General features: G+C 41.0%; 1 protein-coding gene across 7 annotated transcripts in view; it reads right to left on the bottom strand.

The window, feature by feature from the left end:
- Nucleotides 1-14,224, bottom strand: part of LOC134152563 (GON-4-like protein) — a 30,231-nt gene that overhangs the window by 15,738 nt on the left and 269 nt on the right. For 4 of the 7 annotated variants that reach the window (XM_062598038.1, XM_062598041.1, XM_062598042.1 and 1 more), the window contains exons 2-15: nt 13,409-13,885; nt 11,997-12,218; nt 11,138-11,334; nt 9,175-9,249; nt 8,809-8,859; nt 8,359-8,409; nt 7,491-7,586; nt 7,141-7,245; nt 6,088-6,258; nt 5,032-5,224; nt 4,510-4,611; nt 3,745-3,785; nt 3,315-3,418; nt 1,014-1,212 (exon numbers count right to left, since the gene is read on the bottom strand). In XM_062598038.1, coding sequence (XP_062454022.1) covers nt 1,014-1,212; nt 3,315-3,418; nt 3,745-3,785; nt 4,510-4,611; nt 5,032-5,224; nt 6,088-6,258; nt 7,141-7,245; nt 7,491-7,586; nt 8,359-8,409; nt 8,809-8,859; nt 9,175-9,249; nt 11,138-11,334; nt 11,997-12,218; nt 13,409-13,859 — 2,058 coding nt within the window. In that variant the 5' untranslated portion in view covers nt 13,860-13,885. Of the gene's footprint in view, nt 1-1,013; nt 1,213-3,314; nt 3,419-3,744; nt 3,786-4,509; nt 4,612-5,031; nt 5,225-6,087; nt 6,273-7,140; nt 7,246-7,490; nt 7,587-8,358; nt 8,410-8,808; nt 8,860-9,174; nt 9,250-11,137; nt 11,335-11,996; nt 12,219-13,408; nt 13,886-14,224 lie in introns of those variants that run through there. The other 3 variants (XM_062598040.1, XM_062598043.1, XM_062598044.1) reach the window with 3 other exon arrangements.

Below are 14,224 nucleotides of genomic sequence, written 5' to 3'. Positions count from 1 at the left end.
ACTGATGGGAAACTTTAATAACCACACTCAGAAACTTTTTATAAAGCTACCTTTGATACCATAGAGATTTTGAACACACCATCTGTTTAAGTCTCAGGGCAAATTCTTAACTTTTGTGTACAAATCTCATACCATTAACAGTAAATACAGAAAGGATATTTTTTCTAATTAAATATTTAAGCATTTCTTAAGCAAGCTGTAACACCATGGCTTCAGCAGTCAACTCCCCATATGCACACATTCAAACACCGCATATCTTGCTTCACAGTTGAAAAACTAAAAAGGTCATATACTCTACAAGTCTAGCTTAAGAGCCATGTTTGAGAGATCTGGGTCCTTTCCTTGACGCTACAGATCGAGAAATTACACTGTATTAGGTATGCAGAATAATAAGCTGTTTCTTGTTAGTACTTATGTCAAATTCATGCAAAACGAATGCACTTTGCCCTCATGAGATTGATCTGACAGTAAGTTTCTAGTTCTGAAAAGAAGTCCTCTTCAGCTTTGTATGGATATGGTGGGGGGGGGGGCTCAAAAACAAACAAACAACACTCAAGTGAGCTTCTTTCCCATCTCTCTCCCACTTCCAGACAGCTTTTGAAATGTTTCAAAGTGAATTTCTGCATAGTTTTGTGGAGACAGAGGAATCTCAACTACATCAAGAGGAACATTCTCAGGAAGTAGTAAAGTTGTATGTGAAAACAGAACTTTGACAAATTAGTGATTTCAGTCAGAATTCGATCATTGCTGAGACCGCTATCTCACGTAAGATCAGCAGAGACGCCCAAAAGATAAGTTCTACTTCCCACATACAATTTGAAATGACTTTTGATGCAGAATCAGACAGCAGCATGCAAATATCATCTACTAAAGCTGCAGCTTCAAACATAGCACTTTCAACTAATTCCTAAAAGAAACACATTGAAGTGCTTGCTGTACCACTGGCTTTCCCCCCAATACAGTATATAGTAAATGTCCATTAAGTTAATAAACTTGATAGTATTTCTTATTACCTGCTGCATTTGCTGCTGGAGCCTCTTTCTTTGCATACTATCCAGAACAAGGCTTTGGAATGGCTTCTCATTTTGAGGTTTTGATTTCTCTGACTCTTGCGGTGGTTTCGTTGAAGACTTTTTCATCCTCAACTGCTCAAGTTGTTCCTTCACTGTCCGATGTTGTTCATTCAGTAAATTGGCCAGAGGCTCTTCAAATCTGTTTTGAGATCAGGCAGATAGAATTATGGTAAGCATATGATTTAATAATTTTCAGAATCAATTAAAACATTTTAATATCTATGATGCACAGTTTAAGAGCCATCGCCCCCTGCACCACTTGCTTTGATAGCATACTTCAACTTGAAGGGAAAAAAAAACAACAAAAAAAACAAGCAAAAACCCCAGAATAAAGCTGGCTTGTATAAGAAGCTTTTACTCTACTATAGGATTGATGTAGTTCTGGGATGCAATGCTGCAACTGTTTATTCTAAGCAAAGTTAAAATTCTTGACCACCATTCCCAAAAATACTCCATGTTTGTTCTACTGAAGTGCTTCAAAACAGTCAATGGTAGTCAGGATCTAAGTGAATCTACAATACAGTAGAACCAATCCTACTAAAATTATAGCATCCGGCAAGGTCTGAACCCAACCCTTAAACCAAGGTGTTATACATGGCATATTACCACGATGATCTCCAAGAAGATCACACACCAACTCAGATGCTGTGACTAATTTCTTTCTTTTTTAAATGTTACCTACTACTCCATTGGACAGCTGTTGATACTACAGTAATAATTGCTACTCTAGCAAAAAAAGGGGGGGATGTACGTATTCCTGACTTTTCAAAAATAGCTTCAAATGGCCCCCTACCTTATGACACATTTTCATTTACTTCAGCTGTACCAATTAACATTCTCCTATATGACTTCTGCTAGCAGTCACCTCTCTTTGCTAGAATTGGCCTGAAGTCAGTTATAAATGTTCCAAAATTCACCTCAAACAAGGTATCATAAAAACAAAAAAACACTGGCAAACATTTTGCCACAAAACAACATCCTCAAACTTCAACAAATCCATATACAAATAAAACTGGGAAGAAACATTTGAGAGAAACTACCCATCAAATAAAGATGAATACAACTAGCCATTATCAAAGACAAACACATATAAACAGCAAGCAAGAAGGTAAGATTTTCCTGCTTTTAGTCTGTAGCTGGTTAAGGAACTGCTACACTCTTCTCTAGTACTACTCATCCAGAGAGAGTGGCAGAAAAAAATCCAGCCGTCATTTTAGCTCCTTTCCCAAACAGATACAGCTTGATCTTGAGCTGATCTGCCCCAAAAACAAGGAGACACCATTCACATCACAGCTTGCTTTCAGCCAGTTTCTGTCATTCATTAAATAGAAAAGTATTATTATCTAAAAAGAAACACATGATCAACCAAGAGCCTTTCCTCTTCAAAGCATTATTTCAAGAACAATCCATTCCAACAGTCATCAAAAGCTAATTTCTAGGCTTAATAGTTGTTTCAGACCTAGGCCTCAGCAATCTTACGCAGTGCTTTTCCTTACAAAAGGTTATCATTATGTCCAAATTGTTTACTTAAAAAAAATAAAAGGTAGGCACACACTTGATCAAATCAGTTCCTCCAGAGCTTATTAGCAAAAATATACACAGCAACATCCCACTATCCACTTCTTCTCTATCCATTGTTTTGAAGTTTTATCATCAATAATCAGGACTATCTTAACTGTTGTTAGTTTAACAGATGAAGCAAGTGACTTAAACAGTGAAGCAATTTCTCTCTGACAGTTAGTGTAATAAAGAGGGGATATGTGCAAGGACTTCAGAAATACATGCAAGTTAAATACTGAGGAATGGTATATATAATGTAGAGATTCAAGAGGCAGAAGCAGGACCGTCAATGGGAGATGCTGCCTTTACAGAACAGATCATTGTTTTGGAAGACCTCAGTCATTTCATCTGAGACCAAACACCTGACACGAATGTTTTATTGTAGGTGTTCTTGCCGCCTCTTTGTGAAGAGCTACATTTTCATTATTGTCAGCGATTCAGCTGAGGAAGATGATATCAGTGAAGTCAAGCAAGGGTGAAAGATGTAGAGGGACAAGAAAGGAGGTAAAGGCAGGTGTTCACTCTAATAAATGAAATGGCTGAGATCAACCAAAACAAGCAATCTATTCTGAAAAGGCAGCACCTTCTTAAGAGGATGGCAGACTACAGCGATAGGCAAATAAGTTTATCATTATGGCATTATTATTTACTTTTTCTAATACCATAACCAAATGATCCTACCTAAGTGCCTGTGGTGTATTAAAATTTGGCCGTGACTCTGTGACATTATCTTCATCTTCTGGACCTTCATCCTCCATGTTTGAGAAACCCATCTCATCCTGAAACTGGTAAGAAATGTGCAGCAGCAGTCAGGAACAGAAATCTCACAAGACACATTTAACACCAACTGTCTTCAGTTCAGAGCTCACCATGAGGCACTACTGACGCTCTTGGCAAATACTTTAATCTTTGCTAGGGGATTACAGAAGAGCTTGTATTAGTTCCTTCCGAAAAAAAAGTGACTCAAAAAAATTACACTTTTATAGTACAGCACCTTATCACATATTCAGCACTGCAGATCTTACAGAGGTCTCCCTTTACAGCTTCAGAAATTTCATGTCAAATTTGAGTCAGGTCTATTCCTCAGTGCTAAGCCCAATTTATCACTTACTGTCTCAAACAGCTCCTCCATCAGTTCATTCACTTCCTTTTCTGCAAGTAAAATTAAAAAGACACATGAAGCTTCTTTTTTTTCCAAAAAACACTTAGCAATCCTCTCATAATGCCAAGCTGTTGAAGCAATCTCTCTTGCTAAGTGTAATCCCTTCTTGCAAACAAAGAGGGCCAGAAAGGAAGGATATTCCTCCTTACGGCTGGGCCCCAGAAAATTTCAGTTAACAGACTTGGAGAGAACTTTTTGCTTCAAATATATAGGAAAGGAAAAAAAATTTTACAATTAAACTTAAAATTATGCCAACCTATAATAAGACCTAAAATTATTATGCTTTATTAACAGAATGATAAGTGATACATTCATAAATCTGCTAACTCAGATTGTAACGAGTCACAGAAAATTTAATTATACTCAAGTCAGGAGACAGGCACTCAATTTCTGATGTGGCTGAAACTTTTTGAAAGACTGTCTTAAGTTTTACTGTCCTACTGTCTTAAGTTTGATTCTTCATTGTTTGCTATGGAGTAAAGTTGCATCTGATAGGACAGTAATTCTGACTTGATCCTTTCATGTATTCATAGAAAGATAGCTCTACAGAAAAGAGCAGTTCAAGTCCGTAGGTAGGTGGAGGATTGTTTTATTTATTTATTTATTTATTTATTTTATTACCTTCAATGCAAAATCTTTGCAGCAGAACACTCACTTTGAAAAATGAGTTACTAATCTTAACAAGAAAGCCACTGGGGTTCCTGAAGGACTTACTAGTAATTCTCACAGCACGATCATTTCTGAAGTCTTCTGTATCTGGTTCATCCAGATCTTCCAGGAAGTTGTATTCAGGATCATCATCATCATCTGCTTCATCTAATAAGAAATACGTTTTGTAATCTCATTCCTCTGCACCACCAAGACCAGGAAGATTTCCGTAACCAAGAGGAAAAGCATTTAGTTTATTGCCTGACAGAAAGAGGACTAGGAGTACCATTTGAAATTAGCAATCTATTCATTTTTATGAAAGCAATATCAAGACCATCTTCTTTTCAAGTCAAACTATTGGTATCCTTGCTTGTAGCCATTCCCATTTAGAAAAGCTTTCATGCCCTCATGAAAGGCAAGGAAAGCTGACGGTGGACAAACACATCCGCACTACTAAACAAGGTAACAGCTGCAGCCATCATGTATCATGTATATTACGTATAAATGGAAAGAAAAAGCTCCAGGCTTTCAATGCAATCACCAAATCCAATGAACAACAACAAAAACGACAACAAATCTGTCACGTACCTTCATTCTCCACATCATCATTCATGAGTCCTCCAAGCCACCTTTTCCATTCCTCATCATCTGCCGTATTAGGGTCATACATATCTGGTGTAATATCTGGGGCTTGGAGCTCAGCCTCCAGCTGACCAAGAGGAACATCTTTCAGCGGTCTCTTTGATCGTGTTCGGAAGGCAATGAGACTGTCTTCCAGAGACTGAAACATGAATAAAAAGCACAATGGAATTACAATTTCTCCACTATTTTTCCAGTTTCTCTGACAGCAGGGTTTTCAGCCTGGCCAAAAATCCAATACCAAAGACACTAGATTCTTGCCACAGAAGTCATTTATTTTGGTACTCCGTCAAAGCCAAGCTTTCATTACTCTAGCTACCGCATTTTTATACTGATTATAGAAATATTCTTCATAATTTACCTCACGCAAAACTGTACGTTGACCTAGAAAGCTCTCTTCGCTTGCAATATTTGACTCTTTAACATTCTACTCTGCTTGACTTCTTTAACTATAATAATCTTTTCCTGAGCAGCAGTGCAGGACTGTTTCTTCACAACTCCTTACCCTTGCATAGTAACAAGGATCAGTAATAGTTTTCTCATTATTAATATGGAATAGTAGTTCCATTTACAACCAAGCTGCCTCAAGTATTAATAGTGTATTTGCTTGCAAAACACAACTAAGTTGACAGGATATCTTTAAAAAGGAAAAATATACTAATTATACAAATATCATAGGATTACATTTAATGGTTACAACAACAGAACTGAGAAAAGTATGAGCATAACACAAAAGTATAGTTAGCATTCAAGAAATTAAAAGTACACATCACTAATAATTCTTTACTGACAGCTACTTGACTGAGTTTTGAGTTTTTCCTTCTATACACTACACAGATTCAACTCATTATTTGTATTTATAAAAATGAGAGCAGAACGTAGTAGCATGTCAAGCAGAGAATATCAGAAAGCTACCTTCCTTCTAAAATATTTTTACTTGAGCTAAAAATAAAATAAAATTAAATGAAAAAAAAATCACTACTGCAGCATCCCCAGATATGTTACCTGGTAGGAATCCATGCATACTGGGCTTGAAGCCAGTTCTTCATCCACTGCATGCAGTTTCTCCATGAATGTGCTGTCTTTGCTTTGCTTTGGTTTAGGAGGTGGTGGAGGTCCCATGGGAACTACTTCAGCACTAATATGTCTAACAACAGGTGTAGTAACCTTCTCCGTCTAATTAAAAAGACCTTTGTGTTAAAAGGTTTTATTTAGAATATAAATTTCCAAGGACAAGATAAGTCATTTTTTTTTTCTGTTTGACCTGACTCTGGCACAATATAAATAAGAATAATGCTTTGCAGAAGGAAATGGATTCCTCACATTACACTTGCTTTTCAGAAAGTATACAATGAATTTACTATCCAAAGACTTGCAGGGAAGGATACATTTGGAAAATTTGATTATCAGTCTCAGCATTACTAGAGCTGATAAACCTGAACACTAGTATTTGTGGCACATTCTTGATTCTCCCAAAACCAAACCCATGGTGAGTGAAATGTAGTAATATCAGTACATTACCGCTGCTTTGTCTGGTTCCCTTAGACTGCTCCAATGCCAATGTTCAATTCTCAAAGTTACTTTCTCATTCCTGTCTACTGACATTCAGTCACTTTCTGCTCTTAACACATTGTCCACATGCCTTCCAGTGATCTGACAGTGCATACAGACACCGCTAATATCCTTATGCTTTCATCTAAAGCACTGTCTTCCTGGGCCAAGCACAGGAGACACTGTTCCCTGAACTGCTCTCAAAGATAATCAGAAAAATAATCATCATCTGAAGAAGAGCAGGTTGTCTCTATTGCCATTGTTTTGGTTTGTTTTTTTCCCCCAAGTACTGCTGTTTATTTAGGACTAAGCTCTTTCTGTAAGAGTTGCACTTAATTGCTTATACAAAAATCACTGCAATGGGTCCCCAAATCCATGTAACACCTGTAATGTCACCCTTCCATTAAGTATTAATATATATTTTTTCTTCCTCATTAGTAATTTAGGAATAATGAATGAAGGCTGTCTTCTAAGAAAGTAAAAACTTTCTTAGAAGATGAAGTTTACCTCACAGAGCACCCCTCCCTCTTCATCAGATGATCGCCTTGTCCTAGATCGCTTTGCTCCCCGAGGAGAAGAGGCAGTGCTCTCTACATCACTTTCCAGTAAGCTCTGTAGTGCCAGAGAGAAACAGAAAACAATCAAACAATTACACCACAATCAAATCCTGTTTTGACTAATATTCCAAAGACATGTTTTCAGCCAAATGAATAATATAACATTGAAGAAAAATTACTAGGTGGTCTGGGATGATTTAAAGGTCTTAATGTGTTAAAACAGAGCATTCTACTGCCTCAGGTAAAAACGCAGGCAACTCCCTGATGACGAGACTAGATCTCTGTACAAGTTATGCTTACCTCTTCTGCAGTCTCATCCTCATCCTCATCCTCAGGCTGGTATTCTTCATCAGATGAATCATCTTCCTCAAGAGGAATGTCCACAAACTGAGGGGGCTGCAGCAGACCAGAAAAGAGATGACAAGCTTTTACAAGTAAAATAAAGGGTTATGCTATAACGGTACACAATCAGATCAAATATTTGTAACAACTGAGGAAATACATTGCATTTCAGAGAGGAAGTATAGTACAGAAAAAGGCTGACAAAACCGAAGAAATTATTTTATTAAGATTAATAGAACAAAGTAAGTGATTTGAAAAGGTGCATGAACAGACACAAATGATTTAGCATTTATATGATGGAGGCATTGCATGAGCAGCTGCCATCTCTAAGACGTGTTTCTAGAACTTGAACTACCATTGGCCTCTACTACACCCACTTGCTGAATCCTGTCTAAGCCTAGACTGTAAACCTTTGAGTAGGCAGTGCTCTGGCTAATGAGCTGAGTTCTAGGCTGCATTTCCAGGCAGACCTACAATATGTAAAACCAGCCCAGGGAGGAGGGCCTTGCAGCGTGAGACCTGGGATGTAACAAAACGGGTAGCTGACCACCTAGGAGAGATCACTTCTCATGGCATGTCATCACCTTCTATACTTCCTCTTTTCCCTATAAGGAGCTCTTCTGGGCTCCCTGTCCATCAACAGCTATATTAACTGCCTTGTCCTGCTTTGCACACCCTGTGTACAGTGCTCCTCATGAGAAGTACACCATCTGCGCTAGAGAGGTAGGAGGTCAGACACAAGTCTGCTCCACCCATTCAAAAAACTCCCTGCTCAGCGGGGGCACCTCCAGCATCTTCTTCAATTTCCCAGCAGTCATTCACTTACCTTTACCTCATTTGCCTTCTTGATTGGAGAAATATTCCACGTTGGAATCACCTGAAAATAGCAAACACAGATTGGCTGTTTCGTACACAGTATTGAAATGAATGAGTACTTGAGCTTGAGATTTTGCTCTCCAAAATAGCCAAGTAACAACAAACTTCAAACAAATGCGTTCTAAACTGCTCTGGTGATCTCTACAGGCAGTAACTTTGGTATAGCAGATACTGTCAACATACTACATTTTCTCTCTCTGATCTGGTTCTATCCTGCTAAAAGGAATTCTTTTCTACATAGTTGTACGAAAAAAAATACATGCACAGAATTTATCTTTTCTTTTTAAGCATAAGTTACATAAAAGCTTGTTTTACACTTAGGAGTCCCAATAATCAGAGAACAGCTGCATTGCATCGTGGGGTGGGGGAAGTGTTGCAACAGTAAAAGCAGATGACATACCACTCCTTTCTCCACAACTTCTTTCAGTTTGGAGCGAGTCATTTTGGGTTCCTGAGAGTTTAAAAGACAAAAGTGCAACTTGTTTAACTGTTTTCTTTAACTGCAAACTTTTTCCCAATAACTCTTTACTAGAAGCCTCCTCTTATTTTTAAGCTCATTGTCCTTTAGATGTGATGGGAAATAACCCCTGATAGTTCTGTTTACTAATAATTAATACTCACACATAGATACTACTCACTTCATCCTGGTGCCAAATCTGTTAACGAAATGTAAATCATGATGCTATCTGTTCTCTCCCTACAACATCATGGATAGGCGGAGTACCATGCATTTGGATAGACAACAACATATACTGCTTTTACTTACAAACAAAGGTATATCCTCCGTCTCGCTGATAGCTGCTTTCATCATGGCAACTACATGCTCATTTGTGATCACTTCCTGCAGAAACATAATTCTTATTTTTAAAAAGTCTCCTTTACATTCTGTTTGTTAAGACTGAAATAAACCAACTGGGAACACAATGGAAAGAGAATCCATTTACAACAGAATCCATTTACAGAATATGTTGTAATTACACTATAATAAAAATATTACTCAACGGCGGGACAAGAAAACGTAAAGTGAGCATAGCAATGACAAGAACATTTGCATTGCATTCTACACAAATGCTCAAGAGCTTTCCTGCAGCAGGAAACACAAAATGGTCTAAAGAAAAGCCCACATCAGTTTCCCCTTCGTCTTATCACATAATCAGTAAAACATGCTGGTCTCAGCCACATGAGAAACGCTGCTATGCAGCTGCAACAGAAAAAATGAAATCTTTATGTCACTCATTGGTTTCTAAAAATAGTAAAGGTCTAATCCCAAAGAAAAAGTATGCAATAATCTACCCTTTGAAACATTGTGCTACTTCAGAGAACATCAGGTGTACCTGAAAAGAAACACAAGAAATATGGGAGGAAAGAGACCTCGTACCAGCAAATACGCTTTCTGAATGCCACCACCACGACGTTCCAGGAAAGGTAAACAACTCTGAGATATTCACAGCCCTTCAATGGTGCCACATGATAGATGAACGCATTAACTTATGGCACTTACACAAAAACAACGGGTGAATATGCCCAAAGGAAGGGTCATGGCAGTCTCCAGGTTATTTGCTACATGGATGGTAAAAAGGGAAAATACCCGAGATTGTCTGGATTAGAACGGTACTGAAATGCCGTGGGAAAATAAACACTATTGCTCTCCACACTCAACCATGTCATAAACCAAAATCTACATTTAAGCACTTCTGCACAGAATTAGAAGCTGTGACAGCATGGATTTTCTTCTCAAAGTTCCTTTCTAATTGGAAGCTGCGTGATGGATTTAGGTGGGGCTCATTACTCATGAGAAGTACATGTCTATGCACTTGGGCTCCCCAGTTCAAGAGAGACGTGGAGCTACCGGAGAGAGTCCAGCGCAGGGTTACGAGGATGATCAGAGGGCTGGAGCACCTGCCCTATGAGGAAAGGCTGCAAGAGCTGGGCCTGTTTAGCCTGGGGAAGAGAAGACTGAGGGGGAATCTTATCAATGTGTACAAGTACCTGAAGGGAAGGCATCAAGGGGACAGAGACAAACTCTTTTCAGTTGTCCCATGTGATAGGACAAGAGACAATGGGCAAAAACTGAACCACAGGAAGTTCTGCCTGAATGTGAGGAGGAATTTCTTCACTGTGCGAGTGACAGAGCACTGGAACAGGTTGCCCAGAAAGGTTGTGGAGTCTCCTTCTCTGGAGATATTCAAAGCCCGCCTGGATGCAAACCTGTCTAACACGCTCTAGGTGACACGGCCTGAACAGGGGGGTTGGACCAGATGATCTCCAGAGGTCCCTTCCAACCTTACTGATTCTGCGATTCTATGATTCTATCAACATCATCACCAGAATTTCATCAGGACTTTACCACAAAACAGTTCACTCAAAACAGGAAATGAATTCCCAGTCTATGTCTTTTCATCTGTATTCAGAAGCATGCATTTTAGTTCAACTACCCTTGCTAGTGCTATTATGGTACAGTAAAACAGATAGGTCTGCTATCGTAAACAAATGGAAAGCAGGGATCAATACTTATTAACAACAAACCCAGATCTAGATAACTTATACATGTACCACACGACTCTCTTTTTTATAGGAGGTACGTAGGATGTGGATGACAGTACTAAGTCTTCTCTGTTCACGAAATCAAGTGCTACCATACACATTACACCCAAGTCCAGATCACACTTAAACAAACAGCTGGCTGATTTTCCATTTCTTATACTAAGCCATAATCCCACTACACTCACATGCAGAATGTTTCGCACATTGACAACTGTCAGATTATGTTGTTTGGCACCATCTTCTAAGGTGCGATCAAGGGTATCATCTAGCTTGATGTCACAAGACAAAGATCCCTCCTCTTCTTGACTTTTTCCTTCTCTTTTCCGCTTGGTTGCTTTCCTCTTCCTCTTCCTCCTCTCAATATCCTCTCCATCTTGCTCCTCTGAAAATTAACGATAAAAATTAAGTCTAAACATTCAGATACTTCATATATAGCACATTCACACTGTATGTGACTAAAAAGGAGCTGGAATTCTGTAGATAAGGAAGTGGCAGCAGCTTTCTGACAGTTGATAAAAAAAAAATCTTCCAAATGCAAATGGCCACAATGGTTAGACTGTAGTCTTTTAAGTGGAGGATTCAACTTCTGCACAATCTGAATGAGTCACATTAGTCAAGTAAATAGAGGTTATGTATTCGACAGTCTCAGCAGTTCTTTCATCACTTTTCCAGGAGCTGTTTTAAGTCTGAAGTCAAGCTTAGAAACAATTGCAAAAATTCAGGCACCCTGAGTAAAAACAGATTACGGTTTCTAGAACTTAAAACCGTGTCCCAAGCAGCAGTGTTTTGCTGACTTGGGGCAAAGAATGAATCATAACTTCCTCTAAAGGACAATGATGTTTTTAGCGACTGAAAACTGCAGAGATCAGCTCCAGCAAGTTTTATTTGGATGCCAGGAGTTTATTTAGCCACAGTGTTACAAAATACAGGATGAAAACTTCAGAAGCTGTTGCACTTAAACAGCCCTTTCTCACGGTGTAGACACTTTCAAGTTCCATATCTACCGTATTAAACTCTCAGATCTGTTCCTCACACAAAGCTTACCCAATGGAATAAACAGCCCAACATCCTCATTTTCCTCATCAGTCTGCAGGGGCCACTCACCAGCTCTGGTGTTCTTCAGTGGCTTCATCATGGCAGGATTTCTAACTGCCAGCTGCAAAGAACATCTCAGTGGAAACTCCTGCACTGCAGAATGGCTGTCAGTCAGATATGGATCTCTCTGCAAACCTACTTCTTCCTCTGTATGCTGTTTAGTAGCTTGCTCTGTAACGAGGTATTAGGCATTATGTATTAGGTTTCAGTCAGACGTGCCATACAGGCACAGTCAAGCAAGGTTAAGAGCTCACCAAATGCAGCTACATTACAAAAAGCTGTTGTGGCCAATTCAAATCTGTTAAATCAACTGCACAAGTAGCTGCTCCCTAACCTAGCCTAGCAAAGCAATTCAGACAAGAGAAACATTTCAAAAAGGGTCCCCTGCTACTATTCTGACGGGAACAAACACAGGTTAAGAGACCTTGGCCCTCAGCTATTTCAGTCTTGCTCCCTCCATTATTTGATTCATCAATTTTGCATAGGTAGGCTCAAAAGTGAATCTGTAAAGCGATCCAATCATAAAAAAGACCAATGATTTGTTTAAAGTGTAGTCTCATTCCCTGTTGTACAAACAGAATTGCAACCACAAAAATGAACAGCTAGGGGCAGGCATTCCATTTCTCGGATACTTTATTTGCAACCAGAACAGCATACTCGACCACAACTTTAGGATGTAGTTTCAAGGCTACCTTAGGCTAATTTAAGAGCACACTGCTGCTGAAAAGGGTAGCCACACACCCTTCCTACTGCTATTCTGCACAGTCCTAGAGGTTATGCAGGCCTGACCAAAAACTGACCACTGTTCTATGCTCCTCCCTTTACATAGCGAGATATCTTGCATAAGACAAAGCTACGCGTGGTCCACAGAAGAAACTGCAAAAAGGACAAAACTAGGAAGTTCTATGTAAGGGTTGAAAAAAAATGACTGTTTAGGTCAAGCCAAGTATTACAAAAATGGGAAATTATAAAGAAACTACTTCTAAAGCATTTAGCATTTGATAGTATTAAGACAAGTAAGAGTAGAAGGACTTAAGTCCTCCTTAAGTCTTCTACGATGTTTAGACAGCAAAGCACCTAAAAACCTCTAAAACCTAGGAAACCTCTAAAAATGGACTGCTTGCTAATTTCAACACTTCAGATCAAAAAACAATAAAGAGGCTTCATAGAAACCAGTTTGTGAAACTCCTCCTCAGCTCACCCGTACCGGTGAACAGAAATCACACCGTTGAGCCAAAACCAGTGCCTGTGTGCGCTCCGCAGAAGCCAGCACCATTTAGGTGCTTCAGAAACACATTTAGCAAGGTTTCTCATAAAGCTGGCGAAAAGCAAGAGTGTTTGATGCAATTCTAGGCGTTTACCATCGTCAGCAGACTGGGGCGCAGGTAGAGCCTCTCGGGCGGCCTGGCGACCTCCAGCGCTGTCGGGAGCGGGGCCCAGTGCTACCCGCGCCGCGAGCCTCTTTCCGCCCTTGAGGAAGGTCTCCGCGGGGTCCCGCCGCGCCCTGGCAGCAGCGGGCAGCGCCGTGGCCCGACCTGCCGTCGAGCTGATCGCGGAGCAGCCGCCATCGGCCGGCGCCACAACTGAGCCGCCTTCGAGCCGCGGTGCGGCTTTCTCGGACCCCGACCTGCCGGGCCGCCGCGGCGCGGGCGGCGGCTCCGCCCTGCCTGCCTCGAAGTGCTCCACCAGCGCGGGCGGCTCCGCGGCCGCAGCCGGCTCCTCCCCAGTGCAGCTTGGCTCCCGCGGGCTCTGCGGGCCCGCGACTGCCGCTTTCCTCTTCTTGCAGGGCAGCATCTTCAGCGAGAGCGACATCCCGCCAGCGATCCCCCAGCTCCGGCCTAGAAGACAACGAAAGCAGCTGGTCACAGACGAAACGCCGCGGACGAGCCGCGGGCCCCCGCCGGCCGGCCGGGCCCCTCCGCGCCGGCCCGCTCCCTCCGCAGGAAACGGAAGCATCCTCGGGCCCCGCGCGCCGCGCACGCGCCGTGCCGCCATATTGGCTGGGGCGCAAGCCGTGCGGCCGCCATGTTTGCAGGGAGAGCGCCGCGAGCGCCGCCATCACGGCACCGGGAACGTGGGAGTTGCGCCACCGCCATCTTAACGCGTAGCCAGCCGCAAAGCCCCCCACTGCGTTCAGCCCCTCCCCCCCCCCGACCTCAAGCCTCGTCCCCCTTGGG

Source organism: Rhea pennata, chromosome 31 (assembly GCF_028389875.1).
Source record: "Rhea pennata isolate bPtePen1 chromosome 31, bPtePen1.pri, whole genome shotgun sequence".
Classification (NCBI taxonomy): domain Eukaryota; kingdom Metazoa; phylum Chordata; class Aves; order Rheiformes; family Rheidae; genus Rhea; species Rhea pennata.
This window is presented reverse-complemented; position numbering and strand designations above follow the sequence as displayed.